Source organism: Sorex fumeus, unplaced genomic scaffold (genome assembly GCF_029834395.1).
Source record: "Sorex fumeus unplaced genomic scaffold, SorFum_2.1 ptg000024l, whole genome shotgun sequence".
NCBI classification, from domain to species: Eukaryota; Metazoa; Chordata; class Mammalia; order Eulipotyphla; family Soricidae; genus Sorex; species Sorex fumeus.
The window spans coordinates 16,653,509-16,671,263 of NW_026606081.1; the positions used below are offsets into that span (position 1 = coordinate 16,653,509).

At 52.8% G+C, this 17,755-nt stretch overlaps 1 protein-coding gene across 3 annotated transcripts in view; it reads right to left on the bottom strand.

Annotated features, from left to right (window-relative positions):
• The window catches only part of NPNT (nephronectin), a 48,492-nt gene that overhangs the window by 20,343 nt on the left and 10,394 nt on the right, over positions 1–17,755 (bottom strand). The window contains exons 3-4 of one of the 3 annotated variants that reach the window (XM_056113809.1): positions 3,011–3,103; positions 136–228 (exon numbers count right to left, since the gene is read on the bottom strand). In XM_056113809.1, the coding sequence (XP_055969784.1) occupies positions 136–228; positions 3,011–3,103 (186 nt within the window). Of the gene's footprint in view, positions 1–135; positions 229–3,010; positions 3,104–13,955; positions 14,007–17,755 lie in introns of all 3 variants that reach the window. The other 2 variants (XM_056113807.1, XM_056113808.1) reach the window with 2 other exon arrangements.

Here is a 17,755-nt window from a genome sequence, read left to right on the forward strand (position 1 = left end):
CAGTGCGAGTGGGCTCAGGCCGGGCAGGGCAGTGCCACCAGCTGGGCCCTCAGCAGCTGGAGGAGCGGCCGCATGCCTGCAGCAAGCCGTGCGGGGCAGGGCACGGGCAAGGCCGCCGGAGGGCCACTCGCTCACCCCTTTCCGGTACACTGGTGGCCTGAAGATCCGGGGGTTGGTAGGGAGGCTGCTCGCGGACTTGGTCAAGAGGAGTTGGGAACAAGCGCTCATCTTCACCCCAGGAGGAAGGCGACAAGGGTCAGCGCGGGCCTGGGCCAGCTTCAGCCCTAACAGTCTTTGTAAATCCACAGTCAAACAGCGGCACGGAGTCAGGGGTGCTCAGCAACACACCTCAGAGACCGAACAACCTTCCTCTGGCTCTTCTCACTGATGTCTCCAAGCTGCATCATCCTTGCACTCAGTCACTCACTCCCCTCACACAAACACACACACACACACACACACACACACACACACACACTGCAGCCCCTAACGACCAATCGGCATCATTCCGATTAAGCAACAGCAAGCAAGAGGATTATTTTTTTTTGGGGGGGGTCACACCCGGCAATGCACAGAGGTTACTCCTGGGTCTGCACTCAGGAATTACTCCTGGCGGTGCTCAGGGGACCATATGGGATGCTGGGAATCAAACCCAGGTCGGCCGCATGCAAGGCAAACATCCTCCCCGCCCCAAGAGATTCATTTTCTAAAAGCACAACTTTAGCCATTGGCAGACGAAAGTAAACTCAAAACAGATGATACCAATACTGCTTCAGTCGATCTGCCTTGTTGGGGGGGGGTGGGGGCAGGGGTCCTTCATGGGGGGCTTGGCCCCGCCCCTTGGGTTCCTGAAGTCTCAGAGACAATAAACCTCGTGCAGCGTGTCCCCCTGCTCCCGTATCCTCAGCACGTCCATCCTGGGATCAGAATCCGGCAACGAGACCACGGACGAGATGGCAGAGCAGTGACCAGTGACCTGCCGCTCCCCCTCTCAGGCTCCTGTACTGCAAGTGATACTCGGGGGCTGAGGCTGAGTGCGGGTGACCCAACCTCGGAACGCAGGATGGGAGTGGCCGCAGGAGCAGCCTGGGACAAGCAGAAAGACCCGGGATGGGCAAAAGCCACAGGCCAGAGTCACTCAGGCATCTACACCCTGTGCCCAGACGCTTCCACTCCCCACGAAGGGAACTCCTGCCTCTGAGGTCACACCCGGGTGTCTGAGTGCTGTTCAGAGACCCCCTCAGCGTCCCCTGCTGAGACCTGCGGCTGCCCCTTGCCCCCGGGAGTCCTGCCTGGGATTTGCCCCAGAGAGAAGCAAGTCCGAGCCCGGGCAGGGCAGGAGCCACGCTGGGCTGTAGCAGCCGATGTGGCTCAGTTGCTTTTCCAGAAGCCAAGGCCACAGTAGCACTGACCCAGCCCTGCCTGGCCCAACTCAGCCCCCGGCACGGTCTACAGGCCCGGGAGCACTGGGACGAAGCAATCCACAGGCAGTGGAAAGCCCGGAGTAACCACTGAGCGCCACTGGGGTGACCCAGAAGCCAAGACCAGATGAAGAGAAGGCACGCATCTGTCCCCATCCTGGGGATCTTCCCTAGCCTTTCTCTGCTTCTGCTTCTTTTCCCAGAAAGTTGGACCTTTCCCAATAAATTTGGTGACTGAACAAAATATCCCTGAGGCCTCTCCAAAGGACAAATGAAATGAGAAGGTGATTTCTTTCTTTTTCTTTTCTTTTTTTTTTCTTTTTTGGGTCACACCCAGCAATGCACAGGGGTTATTCCTGGCTCATGCACTCAGGAATCACTCCTGGCGGTGCTCGGGGGACCATAGGGGATGCTGAGAATCAAACCCGGGTCGGCTGCGTACAAGGCAAACGCCCTACCCACTGTGCTATGACTCCAGCCCCAAGAAGATGTTTCTTTTTATTATTATTATTATTATTATTATTATTTATTATTATTAGTGAACCACCATGAGGTACAGTTGTAGATTTACAAATTTTTGTGCTTGGATTTCGGTCATACCATGATCAAATACCCATCCCTCCACCAGTGCCCATTTTCCACCACCAGGATAATATCCCTCCCCCCCCCATCCCCCCCATCCCCCCCTGCCACTGTGGCAGGGCATTCCCTTTTGTTCTCTCTCTCCTTTTGGGTGTTGTGATCAGCAAAAGAAGCATTGAGTGGCAAACATGTTCAGTCCAGTCTACTTTCAACCTGCATCTCCCCTCCTGGGAGGATCCTCCAAACACCCTCCATTTGGTGTTCCCTTTTCTATCTGTACTGTCCTTTCCCCTATAATACCCGGCTGGCCTCTAGGCTATGGAGTAATCCTCCTGGTGTTGATCTCAGCTATGAAGATGTTTCTTTTTAACTAGATTCTCATCGGTCACAGCCCAGCGCCTACCACTGCTGCAGCGCTGGGAACCTGAGCACACGGGGACGGCTGGGCTCCTATGAGAAGTGAAGATTCGCTTTGATTTATTTGCCCTCCCAAGCTGCGCCAGGGAGTCTGGGGCCACAGCGAGTGATATGGCCCAGCTGAGCAGGGTGCACACGCTGTGCTTCCCCAGCAGTGCTCAGAGGACAGGCATGGGGCAGCCTCTGGAGACCCCCTCCTAGACCCCTCCCAGTGTTTATTAGCAACTGGGTGCAGTGAAGAGCAACTTGCTAAGCTGACCAGGTCCTGGTGTCATTCACTGTTTGCAGCAAGGAGGGGATGGAATCAACCTCTGAGGAACCCTCCTTCCCAACCAGAACCAGGACAGGGGTCTGCCCTCACTGGGGGCAGAGGACGCCGGCCACTGACCGGGCTTGCCAGCTAGCCTGAGGAGCACTGGCCAGTCCGGGCCACCGTTCCGGAACCACAGGGACGGTGTTGAGAGGATGTTGGGGGGGGGTAAGGGAGGCTGGAGGATTTAACGGTTCCTGCCTCATCTTCCACACAGGAAGGGGCTCACAGGGAGTGGGCAAGGGGACCCCAGGCACACAAGGGCCCCGCAGCTTCCTACCTTGACTGCAGGTCTTGCCGGCATATCCAGGGTGACACTTGCACTTGTTGGGGCCGACGCAGTCACCGTGCTTGCACTGGGGGTGGCACACCGCTGCAGAGAGAGAGCACAGGCAGCGTCACCGATGGTTCCCGCACCCTGCCACCACGGCTCTGCCAGGGCAGAGTAGCAAAGCGGGTAGCAAAGCAGAGAATTTACAAGCAGATGGCAGACAAGGCCGTGTCAAGTGCACAAAGCCACTGAGTCCTGCAGTGATGAGCAGTGTCTGGGCTACACAGCCTCGTGTGTGTGTGTGTGTGTGTGTGTGTGCGCGCGCGCGCGCACACGCACACGCGTGTGCATGCATGCCTATCACTTGGCAGTGGAAAACGTGCTAAAGCTGAGGACAAAAGTCAACTGGTCCAAAACGGAAGTGGGAGAAGCAAGGTAGAACCAAGCAGGAGCATGGAACCTATTCCGCGGGGCACAACCACGGCCGCCCATGAGGCCGAGCTCATTCCCAAACGTACATCCCATGGGGATCAGCTGCGGGTGGGCTCTGGATAAATGCCAGTGTTTACGCTTACTCAACTAGAAATGACACTGTCAGGCAGAAAATGATTCCACATCAGGTTCAAAATGAACACATGGCGTTTGGGAAGAAGCCCCAGTTCTGAGGGCGCCCGTGAGACTCCTTCGCCGTGACTTTTCGACTGCCTCATACAGCAGTGGGGAAACTGACTCTGCACCAACTGGTCCTGCCTCCCCCGACACCCTCTCCGGGTCCCGGTCAGCTCAAGACCCCGTCCTGCTGAGACACCAAGGGCACTTGGCTCACTCCCCCAAACCCGGGTGCCCCAGCTGAGGGTCTGTGTCCCCCGGGAAAGTGGCCGTCATTGAAGAAGAGCAGGTGCTGAACAGGCAGCATCCCTCGGACAGCCCCGCCCAGAGAACCACCAGCCCCAAGCTAAGGTCCAGGCTGAGCAAGGCCCACCCTGGCCACCAGCCGCCTGGGGACAGCTCTCTCTCTTCTCCCTCTGGGGGTGGGGGTGGGGTGTGCTAGAGGCTGAGACCAGGACATCCCACATGCGGGCAAGTAACGCTCCACGACCGAGTCGCACCCCAGCCGAAGAGCTCGCAGTAAGATGAGGAGAATGACAGCTCCTGCTGGAGGCGACACTCACCCCTAAGCCCAGGGCAGCACACGGAGCTGGGGGAGAGGTGCCCACAGCAGCCCCACGGGGTCTGTGCACGGCCCTCAGAGGGGCTGAACCAGAGCTAGAAGCACGGGGGACAAGAGGGACAAGCGTCTCTGGAGAAAGGGTAACCCCAAACAGACCTCCCAGGAGAGGGGACAGATGAGTGCCCCATGCAAGAGGCAGGTGACTAGAGAGATGGTCACAGGCAAGTGGGGTGGGAGGACCCCCCACTTCCAGACCCTGTGTCTACAGGGAAGGGAAGTTTCTGGAAGTTTCTGGAACTGCCTCGGCCACAGGAGAGTGCGTGACTGACCAGGATCATGCCCCGCACGACACCTAGGCTTGCCCGGCTGAGCTAAGAGGCAGCTGTGTCCAGCGACAGTGACCACGGGCGTGGACGCCACTCAGAGACCTGGGGGAATGAACCCTGATGCTGGCACTCCTCCCCACGCTGGGTCCCCCTGAGCCCTCCAACTCGGTGCTCTTGGGTCCAGCGGACGTGTTACTAGGCTTCTGCCCTCCTGGCTCCACTCCTAGACGCTTCACACCCACACCCCTGGTCTCACCACCAGCTCCCCACCCCCCCCCCACCTGCAGACGCACTTGGCACGGGCAGGGGTGGACGGGAGACCCAGGAGCCGGGAGACTGAGGGCGTCGGACACAAGGAGACCCCAGAACAGCAGGCAGCTCCCACAATGGCCCAGAGACAGGGTCCGAGCCCACAACCCCATGCCCCCTGTCATTCTCAGGCCCACCGACCAGGTTTGATCTCTGCCACCAAATCTGGTCCCTGAGACCACCAAGAGGGATCCCTGAGCACAGAGCCAAGAGAGTAAGCCTTGAGCACCCAAAAACAAAAAAATAATTTTTTAAAAAAAGATGTTCTATCAGTCCTAACTGTGGCATATGGACACCCGAGTGATCTCTGCAGCCCCGTGGCCCGACGGTCAGACCTGCAGGAAAGGATCCATCTAAGAATGTCACAGTCGGCAAGGGACAGCCCCAACCCCAACACACACACAGGAAATGGGAAGGTCTCTGGAACATGAGAGAGAGAAAGAGAGAGAGAGAGAGAAAGAGAGAGAGAGAGAAGGAAGAGGGAGAGAGAGGAGAAGGAGGAAGAGGGAGAGAAAGAGAAAGGGAGAGGGAGAGAGAGAAGGAAGAAGAGAGAGGGAGAAAAAGGAGGAGGAAAAGGGAAAGAGAAAGAGGGAGGGAGAGGGAGAAAAGGAGATAGAAAGGGAGGGAAGGGAGGGAGAGAAAGAGAGGGAGGGAGGGAAAGAGAGAGGGACATAGAGATGGACAGAGAGGAGGAGGAAGAGGGGGAGAGAGAGACAGAGAGGGAAAGGAGATAAAAAGGGAAGGAGGGAGAGAAGGAGAAGGAGACAGAGAGAGAGGAAGAGGAGAGAGGGAGAGAGGGAGAGGGAGAGAGAGGAAGGGAGGAAGAGAGAGGAGGAGGAAGAGGGAGAAAGAGAGGGAGCGAGAGGGGGGAGAGAGAGAGCAAGAGCGGGAGGGAGGGGGGAGAGAACCATTTACCATTTGGAGGTTTAGTTTAGAGGCTGCCCAGGAGACCTTTAAGCAGCTGCAGCAGGGACGGCCTCCTGTGACCCCCTGACCCATGTCACAGCTTTACAGGAACAAAGGTTTTTACTGTCCCTAATCTGGGCCACATCTAAGCACACATTCCCAGAGGCCAGCCTGTTAATGTTTCTTACAGGTCTAGGGGTCAGTGTTTCTCAGTCAATCTCTGCTCCCAGGCCTGCGGCTGAGGAAGCCCAGGCCCGTGTCTTGGCCAACGGTCCCTCATGGAAGGCTGGAAGGCCAAGTGCCAAGTGAACCCAACCCGTGCTCTTCCAGCGGGAGAGCCCGCTAGCCAGTGCTGGTTCGGGGTAGTCTGCGGCCCCCCGAGCTGCCCCAGGAATGCGGCTGGCTGGGTGGGGGGGGCACCTTGGGGAGAGAGAGTGTGGGTCTGGCCTGGGTGGCACATGGGCACTGCTGGCCAAGAGCCAAGGGCACTGTCTGTGAGCAGCCATGGAAGGCGAGGGGCTTCCAAAACTTATTCTGCATTGCGAACCCAAGAACCCAAAGTAAACCAAGAGCATTTTAATGCAAGAAAATAGAATGCAGGGTATTTGGTTTCTGGGGAATTTTCTTTTTTTTTTTTTTTTGAGTGGAGAACGAGCACCAACAGGTGTGGCCCCAAAACCAAAACAAAAAAATGGGAGAAGGTTGGTCAGGGGGAGGAAATTCAAAGGGCTGTGATGCTTTGCAGGTGCTTTGCATGTGCAGTGCATGGTGCGATTCTGGCAACACATACTGGTCCTGAGCACAGGTGTGACCCGGAAATAAACAAAAAATAGTGTGTGTCGGTGGAGTGGTATGAGCTGGCTAAAGCAGGGATAACAGGGGCTGGAGCGACAGTACAGTGGGTAGGGCGTTTGCCTTGCACGAGGCCGACCCGGGTTCGATTCCCAGCATCCCATATGGTACCCCAGCACTGTCAGGTGTGATTCCTGAGTGCAGTCAGGAGTATTGACATATGTGACCCAAAAAGCAAAAAAAAAAACAGGGGTACACGGTGAGGCTCCCTCCTTCTAGTGCCTAAAACGTGGACGTGACCATCAAGCTACAGTGACCAGTCCCGGAACCGTCTTGGGGACGGGAAATCGCTGCTCTACTTGATGCCAAGGTTGATTCCCGGGAACACGGAATTCCTAACTGACCCTCTGAGCAGGGGGCTGTGGGACCTGAACTCATGTGTTTATTCGCATGCCAGCACATGTTCCCCTCGGAGTGTGCACTGAAGGAGAAAGCCCGAGAGGGTGTCCGGTACAGAGAAGCAAAAAGCCGGATTTACCTGAGAGCTGCAACGTCCCAGGCTTAGAAGATACTGGGGTTTTGGGTGGTGGAAAATGGGCACTAGTGAACATACGGGTGTTTCACTGAATGACCGAGACTTAAACCTGAAACCTTTGTAACTGCTCTCACAGTGATTCAATAAATAAAATTATAAAAAATGAAAAAAAAAAGTAAGGTGGAGTTCATGCCCAATTCAATCAGCTAAGCTAATGGCTGAATAAATAGCAGTATTCCTACATTAACAAAAAAAAAAGACCTTAAGGATCTCTGATTCTTTTTTTTTTGTTTTCTGTTTTTTGGATCACACCCAGCGATGCACAGGAGATACTCCTGGCTCTGCACTCAGGAATCACTCCTGGCGGTGCTCAGGGGACCATATGGGATGCTGGGAATCGAACCCAGGTTGGCCACATACAAGGCCACATACATGTAGCCCTCCCCATTGTGCTATTGCTCCAGCCCCGAGAATCTCACTTCTGGACCCAGCAATGTACACGACCAGCACTGCAGGCCTCTACCCCTGGCAACCCCGCCCCAGCGTGGCCCCAGCACCACCAGTCTGAGCTATCCCTAGGTGTGGCCCCTGTCAAAAATAGCTGACACGAGACTGGGCAGAAACTGTGTTAGTGAACAGGTTGATGAAGAAAAGGTAGCCTTGCTTCTCTGGCCCTTAGAGGGGTTAGGGATAGGCCCCCTGGACCACATCTGATGGACACTGCCCTCAGGGTCAGCAGTAAATAAGGCAGCTGACCTCACACTCGGTGAGTGGCTGGGAATGGGTCAGATCAGGGTGCCAATATTCAGCCCAAATAGGCAAAACATGCTCCAAATACTTTAACATTCCTACAGCTTAATCTCCCGAGTGCCCTGAAAATAACCTCGTAGCATTATTTTAACCAAAAAAAACGAAACAAGCCTGGACTGGCCGAGCCAACAGCGCTCGGACGTCACGTGTGAGCCCCGTCCAGCTGTAGGGTCCCCTCGCCGCCCCCTTCCTGCCCCCCCCCCATCAGACCTGCGGAGGGACACAGTGTCAAACGCCGACAGGTGAGTAGCCCCAAGCCTAAGGCTGCCATGGCCATTTCTGCGCTATGACATCCAAGACCCTTTGTCCTCCAGGCTCAGAAACCAGCCACGCAGACAGCCTGAGTGTGGGGCATCATCTGCAACATCCCCGAGCTCGGCCCCCGGCAGGTCCTGGGGAGAACAGGGACTGGGGGCAAGGGACCCCCCCTCTTCCGAAGCCCAGCTCTCAGGCCAGGACTGCAACAGCCCCTGGCCCTGGATCCTGGGCAAAGAGCCTCGAGCCGCCCCTCAGTTCAGAATGCAGGGGGGACTGTGTGCGGCCGGGCCCTGTGTACAAGGTCTGTGTGCAAGTCAGCGGCTGGGACAAGGCTCACAGTCAAACAGCTGTCAATGGAGGGGGCTGAGCCCACTCCCTGCCTCCCTAGCACGGGGAGACACAGGGCCTGGCTGACTACCTGAGACTCTCCCGGCCCAGCAGGAGGGTCCCGTCCCCACCCACTGGCTCCGCTCATGTTCCCCAAAAGACTGGTAAGTGAGCGCTGGTGAGGGGACCCAGCACCAGAGGATGAGGAAGGACAGGTAGAAGGGGACCGACATCACCCTTCCGGGAAGGAAAAGTTGCAGACAGGGACGCACAATCTGTCAGTCAAAGAAGTTAAGCCGATCCCGCTTGAGGCTTTGAAGAGAGAATAATCTCCTTATCTGTTGCTACATGTTCAGGCCCGGATCTGAACCCGAAGCCTGGAAGTTTCATCTGGAGAGTGCATACATCTACGATAGGGAGGCTGTTTGGTTTTTGTTTTGCGCTCACTTTTTATTTTGTGTGACTTTTAGTAACTTTTAGTAACAGCATAAACTTACTGTGAACGATAGTGAAATAGAAGTCAACCAGTCAATTCATAATTTAGAGAAGTGAAAACTACCAGCACCTCTGGGCTGGCTAATACTGTCCCCCAAGAACCGACAAAAACTGATTTTGTTCGATTCAGACATATTTCTCTATGACCACTTCCATCATGATTTTAATTTCTGGAAATAGCCTAAAGAAAAGGAACTCCTGCTTCTACATCTTTCTATCTAAAACCAACTTGTATTTATAACCAAGAACTGTCCCTTTCCACTTAAAAATAAAACAAAACCAAGATTCTCTGGGGGCCTGACAGAGCACTTGGCGGGAGGAGCAGCTGCCCGGCACGTGGAAGCCCAGGTTGGGTTCCTGGAACCACGTGGCTCCTCCAAGTCCCCCTGGAACTACGTGGCTCCCCTGACTGCCCCTGGAGTGACCTCCAAGCACTGAGTTGGGAGAATCTCTTTTTTTTTGGGGGGGGGCGAGGGTATGAGTCCAAAAAAGGAAAGGAAAGGGAAAAAAATAAAAGAAAAAGCGAGGTGGGGAGAGGACGGGCGGGGGTGGGGGCAGGAGGGGGGTCACATGGTCACTTCCATTTCCTTGGAATTCTAACTTTTCTTTTTCCACTGTGATAGGAGAGTGGAATTTAAATTGATGCCAGGGGGGCTGGAGCAATAGCATAGCGGGTAGCGTGTTTGCTTTGCACGTGGCCGACCCAGATTCAATTCCCAGCATACCGTATGGTCCCCTGAGCACCGTCAGGAGTAATTCCTGAGTGCAAAGCCAGGAGTAACCCCTGTGCATCGCCGGGTGTGACCCAAAAAGAAGAAAAAAACCTGATGCCAAAATTCAACCTCAGAAATACAGAACTGTACAATTTTTGGGGAAATACAAGTGGGTTCTATTTTCCAAAGTTGGAACGGGCAGCAATGAGAACCCCTCGCCTCTGCCCTCGACGCTGTGTCAGAATCTGATTCTGTCGGGGGACGCTGGGCAGAGAGCTGGCTGGAGGGGCTCGTACTGCCAAACTTGGGGTGACCGGAACCCCAAGGTGAGAAGAGAAACCAGTAAGATTGGAGGAGGGAGCCCGGATGCGGAGGATTCTAAAGGTAAGAAACCAGCAATCCACTTTGCAAAATTATCAGAGAACATGAGGGCCAACCTTTCAGCAGGCCGAGAAGAGAAGATAATACCCAAACCCTTCCACTGCCCGCCCGCAGAGCACTGAGCACAGAGAAGCAGCTGGAAGGTGCCTTTCCGTGGACAGAGAGGGCAGCTGGCTCCCTGAGGGGGCAGGCGATGGACAGCAAGCTCTGTCCTGGGCGCAGAGCCGGCTGCCAGCAAACAAGGATCCAGCCTGACTCTGGAGAGGAGAAAGCCACACAGAGGCAGATGGCCGAACATTCTCCCAAGCCAGTGACCTGAACTCCCCCAAATGTCACGTCAAGAAGCAAAAAAATAAAAAGAGAAGTGGTAAGCTGTTTTAAATTACAGAGACCAAAATAGAATTGTCCACTGAAACATTCTGACCCTTGAATGGGTTGGGATAAAGAAAACTAAAGAAAAAAAATTGGAACAATCATTATTGGGATATTTGGAAGAATTCAAGTATGGGCTGTTTATTCTAGAACTATTGTATCTGTGAAATTTATTTGGGATTATTTGACCATTTGTCTTGAGGTACCAGAATTTACAATACTGTTATCACTCTTTCGTACGCCAGCCATGCATGCAGAATTCTAACACACACCTGTCACCAGAATTATATAAAATTTCTATTTGGGGACGAGGGTGGGGGCAGAGGGCCCAGACCAAGCAGTGCTCAGGGCTGACTCCTGGCTCTGTGCTCAGGAATCACTCCTGGCATACTCAGAGGACCATATGGGGTGCTGGGGATCAAACCCTGGTTGGTCACGTGCAAGTCAAGTGCGCTATCCACTGTGCTATCTCTCTGGCCCCCACATCTCTTACATGTGATTCTGATGCAGGGATGTGCAGGTAAACATTTCTACTCTAAGGAGATGAATGCTGAAGCACTTCAGCACTACGTGTGATGATGTCCATGAGTTATTTCAGCCCCCAGCCAGGTGGGCGGGTACGAAGACGGGCTGCGAAGATCAATGCCTGCGACATGGGGTCAGGCATGTAGCTCAGGGCATGGGTGAGGCCCCCACTGGGCTCCCAGAACTGCCCCCAGGAGAAGTGGAGACTTCTCATACGCTGCTTTCTGCTCCCATACAGCATCCTGTCTGTGGAGTTGAGATATTTTCGGCACAGAATGTGGGGGAATTTCAGGTGCGACACAGGATGATCTGCAGCTGGACCGGCCTCACCTGGGACCCAGCACAGCCCACCTGGCGAGGGGATCTGGAGAGGGGGCAAGCGCAGCCGCTGGCTAGGGTCTTCCGTACTGCAGGGCGGGGAAGACCCAGGGAGCTCCTGAGTGTCCTTCTGTGTCCAGCTTTCTCTGCCCCAACCTGGAGGTCAGAGGAGCAGCCCGAGGCCAGCAGCAACCTCCCTGGAAGAAGTGACAGGCAAAACTCCAAATAAAGTGCTCAGAAGAGTACCCGGCTCAGATCACAGGCTGGGCAAGAAAAAGAGGATGGGAAGGACGAAGAGGAAGATGGGACATGGGACCAGGGCTCAGGTAGGGGCCCAGAAAGACAAGGCTCAGGAGCTGGGGAGGGCGGAAACCTGTTCCAGACTGGGAAGAAGACGCCCCTCTGGGCAGTGATTCTGCGGGATGTAGGCTCGTCCCCGCCGCCTTCTGCCTGGGATTCACGCGGGCTCTAAGTTTGCTCACTCCATCCTCAGAGACCTCCTCAGCTCGGACCATCCACACTTCATCCCAAACCAAGCAGCTCCTTGCACGGGAAGGTGGGGTTAAGGCTCTCAGAGAGCAGCCTCAGGGGTGGTGGGCTCTGCTCCTGGCCAGTGGCCCCGCCTGGGCGGCCACTCTCCCCCTCAGAGGCCGGCCCTGCGCAAGGCGCTGTGCACTGCCAGGGCTAGCCCAGCGCCGCGAGCTCAGGAGATGTGTGCCAGGTCTGTGCTCTGCCTGGGCCTGCTCACCACCCGGCCCCCTCAGCGCTGCCAGTCTGGGAAAGGGACCTGGAAAACACTTCTGAACCCGCTAGTAAGTGAACCCTGAGGCACATCAGAGCCAACGCCTCCCCAGGGGGCTGACGGTCACTCCTGCCCACGGCCACCTGAGCCCAGCACAGCCCCGAACACAGGTCCGTAAAGCTGGGCTCAGGTACCCTTGAACTCCTGCAGTTACTTCCTGCCAACTGGCAGAGGGCTAAGGGAGGTGGGATCCCACCCAGGCAGCTCAGAGCCCCGGAAGCACTTCCTGGAGCCCCCAGGGGTGCAGTGGCCTTTAGTCCATCAATGGAATCACCGAGAGCACTCCAGCCAGCTGCCTCCAGCTCCTCCCCAGCAGGAAGAGATTCTTCCCTTAACAACTTCCTTGAGCACCAAACCGTTTCCCACCTCAGAGGCCTGAAGGCTACAGTTTCCCGACATCCCTCTCATGTGAGGGTCCACGATTCAGTGTCTGCATCGTCCCCCAGAACCAGCAGGGCCCTGCCCAGGGAGGTCTCCAACAACAGCCAGCAAACTTCCTTCTAAACGCACAGCCCACTGCGAGGAAAAGTGGGTCCCTGAGACCTGCCACCCCGGGATGATGCTGGCTGACCCTATCCCATGCCTCCCTCCTCCCTCCCTGGGATTTTCCAGGGACACAGAGAGGAGGGGGGAGGACCAGGTGAGAGCCACAGGCAGCCACCAAAGGAGGAGTGCACGGAAGCAACAAGGAGCAGGAGAGATGTCCTCATTGCAGCCGATCACCCCCAGATAGACGTGCCCGGTCAGCCAGAGGCTCTAAAAGCCTGTTCCACGAGGGTGGGCAGGTAGAGACCCCCTAAGTATCACCAGTGTGCGTGAAGGGCAAACGCCGAGCAGGAAGCATACGTTTGAGAAACACACACAGTTACGGAGTAACTGTACTGGGGCCGGAACAGATCTCAAAAAGGAAAGGCAAGGATTGCAAAACCGGAGTTCAGAAAGGTCCACTCTTGAGTCTTGAAGGAGCAGGCCTGACGCCGTCTCTGCCGGGGACAAGTCCACGGCTCCTCTCAGCTTCCCATCTCCCACCTGGCCAGGGCCGCACTCCGGCCGAGCTACCCACCCACTGCTCAGAACTAACACACACACACACACACACACACACACACACACACACACACACACACAAACTCTTGAGTTTTAACAATCTTCCTAATGGGGGAAATTCCTGAAGTTCTAAGGCTATTGATTTTGTTCCCAAATGTTTTATTTGTTTAAAAGCCTCTTTAAAAAAAACATTTTCTGTGAAAGATGTGACACTATCTTTCAACAATCAGCACCGCGGACTTTGTCTTCTTGGCATGAGGTCTGTTAAACAGAATTTCATATACTTCACCAAGATTTTCCACTGAAGTGTCAGGAGAGTGATTTGTTAAGTGACACTGTTCACTTTCCAAAGACATTCAACAAGGAAGTGTCTGTGTAACCAAAATAACTGCATGCAAACTTGCTAGAATAACATCTTATTTTTCATATGATGAAATACTTCTTACCTGAGCATTTCCCATGGAGAATTAATGAATATGAGACTTAATTCTCTCAGATTAATGACAGGCAGATGTTAGTAATTTCATTTGGTGGGCTTTGTTTTTGTTTTGTTTTCTTCTTTAACATTAAAAATGTAAACTGTTCTTCAGGTTAGAATGGAAGTCAATTTATTAGATTCACAAAACAGGAGAAAGGAATTATAAATGGAAAAGGTTCAATGTAATCATTGAAATAGCATTAACTTATTTAGTATAATTATGAGCAGAATAAACACAAATCAGGGGAATAGAGTTTCCCCCCAAAAAGCAAATGAGAAACATAACCATGTTAGGTTTTATCAATAGCTCTGTCAAGTTACTATTGAGAGGTTATGCCTTTCAAGACATGGATTAGCCAAAATTATTTCAAGAAACATGTTTATCTAACCTTGGAGCTGGCACCTTATCCTGGCTATTCTTTGCCTTAAGACGTAGAAAGCTGCAAAACAAATGTCCAAAAAAAGAAATTCCAGATCTTTTCTCTGTAAGGAGGCTGGACTTGGGTATTTATCAACTTGCTACATTCCGGGAGACTTACACATGGTCAACTCAGTGCTTTTCTGAAACAACAACAACAAAAAAACCTAGGACATGTTTAAAATAGTAATATTTAAGTCACCATTTTGTCATGACAAAACATTTTGTAACAAAAATATTAACCAATAATTGAAGTTGTGCTATTCTTTCGTAGTCCAAATTCCAAATTGAAATATTTCAGACCTCTGTTTGGGACACGGTTACCTTCCAGTCCAATTTTTCATTTTTCAGAATAGTAAGATTTGGTTCCAAGAGACAGTATCCTTTTATTTAGAGAAGTGTTGGATAAAATATCTGAAAAAAAAAATCAAAACTTTTGGTCACTGGGTCGCCGGGTTGATGTCTGGCGCCGACAGCCTCACTTACCTCTTTTGCACACACTGTCCCTGCCAGCCCCACCATCGGAGCCATGAGTGCAGGGACGTGTCCCTTCCTTCCTTCCACTGGTCTCTGCTGCCGAAGTGGAGAGGCTGTTAGCAGCAGCCAGAACTGCCAGGAAAGCTCCGCCGACTCACTTGAAGACACATGATAACGCAGTTTAAACAAAGTGCCTGGGAGCCTCAAGGAAAGGGCTCGTGATGCCAGCCTTCCAGGGGAGGAGCATCATCCAGCACCCTCTGGCTGCGCCCTGTGCTCCTCGAGGCTGAGCCTCGCACCCTTTCCCTCCGCACGCGTGCTGCTGTGTGCTGTCTCCATGGAGTGCAGTGACATCTTCTTCCACTTCACTCCCAGAAGGAAAACTGTCTACTCGCGGCAGTTCTAAGGTGCCAGGCTTTCCTTCTTCCAGAGCACAGACGCCACTGGCTCTTGAGAGCCTTGTTTGTACATGCTCTCTCACCCATTTGGTGGCGATTCTGTTGGTGTAGGGAAACTCACCACCTCCCGATGTGGACACTTTGGTTAAAACAGATGGAAATCTAGCGGGTGCGGGCCAAGCAAGATGCAAGAGACAAAGCATTAACTGCAAATCAGAATCTGGATCAAATATTCAGGAAAAGGAAAGTGACCGGGTATGTCTGAAGGGAAAAATATAAAAGGATACTGTTTCTTTAGTAGTCTGCAATTGCCAAATTGAAATCATCCACTTTATCAATAAAGATGGACAGAAGAACTCAAAGGTAAAGAGCTCAATAAAGAATAGCAAACGTCATTATTTTATAACTAGTTACATTAGTATTCAAGCAGCTAAACAGTTGTGAAGTTTACTTTCATCCACTAATATCTTAAAGTTGGTTCACATTTCTCCTACTGAACATAAATTAATCTGACATATTGATTTGGAAAGTGTCATGGTAGCAATATAAATGCCCATGAAGAAGCCTTCCAGAAAAAAAAATTTTAAATATAATGTTAGCCAACCTCCTATATTTAAAACTTCAAAACTATAGAAAAGTGAACATTAAGGCAAAGCTCCTGCAGCCCTGGAGATTCCTGCCGAGAAGTCCCTGGGGAGTTTTCAGGTTTCGTGCAAGTTGCCAGAAATAAATGTCCAACAGGCATTGTTTTGTCATTTAATTCGTACCATGAGAAGCACTAAAATAAAATTATTAGTACATAGCCTAGCAAAGTGCTTCCTATCTTCCCTGAATAATATCTCTGCAGCACTTGGAATATCGGGCAGACTGGCCCAGCCCAGCCCCTGATCAGTAGCTGGTCGCTGTAACCCTCTCTCTGCCAGGGACCACTGCTCTGTTCACTGGGTAGGTATTGAATGGCGAGTCCTAGTCCTGGGGAAGGGACAGTGTGTGCAGGAGACTGACCTGGATTCGATCCCCAGCACCACACAGGGCCCCCAAACAACTCCAAGAGTGATCCCTGAGCACAGAGTCAGGAGTAAGCCCCGCGTACACCGGATGCGACCCCAAAACTCAAACTACCCCAGGTGCTGCGTGCTCTGATGTTTTCCAGGAAACAGTCATTCCTCGCTGCCAGAGGAGCCTCAGTACTGGGGACTGCTCTCCGCCCCTGCTGAATACAAGCTGAAGGACTTAGGGTGAGTTCTGGGCTCAGACGGCATAAGAAGCATGAGGGGTACGGGGACTGGAGGGCCGGGGAGCCCACAGGTGCGCTCTGGGTCACTGGAAAGGAAGCAAGGGCCAGGTAAGACCCCCAAGGAAGCTATGAGGCCACAGGGCACGGGACGGCAACACCTGCCTCCTCGCGCATGACAGTCCTGGGGACACATATGACAGAGGCAGCCATGACCTCCTGACACTCCACCCTGCCCTCTGGCTAACATGGCAGCCCCGGCAGCTCTCCACACACAGCGTCCTGGTTCCTCTCTCCGCCCTGCTTTCCTGGAAGACCCTCTTGACGGAAAACCTGCACTTTGACACAATACACCCGGACTGAAGGTCCTGATGAGCACTCTGAAGGAGAGTCAGGGTAAACCCAGCACCCAGCCCCGCATTTCATGAGAGGTAAAGCTATAGCATGCCCTGACACAGGGCAATACAAGGTCACAGGACAAGCAAACCCACACATCATTTCTTCCAAATGTCATGCTGGTGTTCCCAAATTTGTTATAAAAAAAAAAGTTTCTGCTTTAGGAAAAGCAGAGATCAGAGGATCTTCATTCTTGGCCATTCACAAACACCAAGATTCAATGAATTTGTTTTCTTTTTCTTTTTTTGGGGGGGGGTCACACCCGGCAATGCACAGGGGTTACTCCTGGCTCATGCATTCAGGAATTACTCCTGGCAGTGCTCGGGGGACCATATGAGATGCTGGGAATCGAACCTGGGTCAGCCGCATGCAAGGCAAATGCCCTACCCGCTGTGCCATCACTCTAGCCCCAGATTCAATGGACCTTTTAATTCATTCATTAACACTCAGTCCAGAAGGTGAGAAATGGTTGGAGTGGCAGAGCACAGTCCTGGGTTTGGTCCCTGCACTGCCTGCCCCAACCCCCACCCACACTGCCTCGAGCAGCCCCCTATAAAGCAAAACAACATAGAACTCAACTGACAGACCAAGAACTCTGAAACCACCATTTTCTGCATGAAACACCATGAAATACATAATCAGAAAACTTGGGACAGTTTATCCAGTAGCGATCACTGCACAGTAAATACGTACAAGACAGACTTCAGTGCTCAGTATCCACAGGCTCTGGAGAAACACCTAACTGCACAAGTTGCAAACTGTATTTTCCCAGAAGCGATCAGTGGCTTTGCTGTTTGCTGGCGTGCAGATAGGTATCTGGCAGGTGATTATCAAGCGGCTACAAGAGCTTACGGCTGAGTAAGACAGCCAGTACCAAAAGCTTCAGGAAAAGCATTTTGGGTAGCTTCTGTTGGGATCCCAGGGATGCTGTCATCAAAATCAGCCACATACACCTCTAGATGCTCAGTGCCCTCTCCTGGAAACCGAGTCTGAGAACTCTGATTGTGAAAATAAGACTAAAGATATTTGGGAAATCACACTGCCTAAACTAAATATATATATCCAGAAATTTCCAATAGCTTCTTTCTCTGTGCACATACTTCTCCCAACATTCCAGAATAGGTCAATGATGCCCACAAAGGTGGCCCTAAGCTCCTTACCTGATGACATGGGTGTGGGACAGAGAAGCCGTGGAAGTTAAGCACAGGATGCTGAGGGGGCACTGAGCAAGGGAGGGACCATTTAAAACCTGGGGGGGCTCATAAT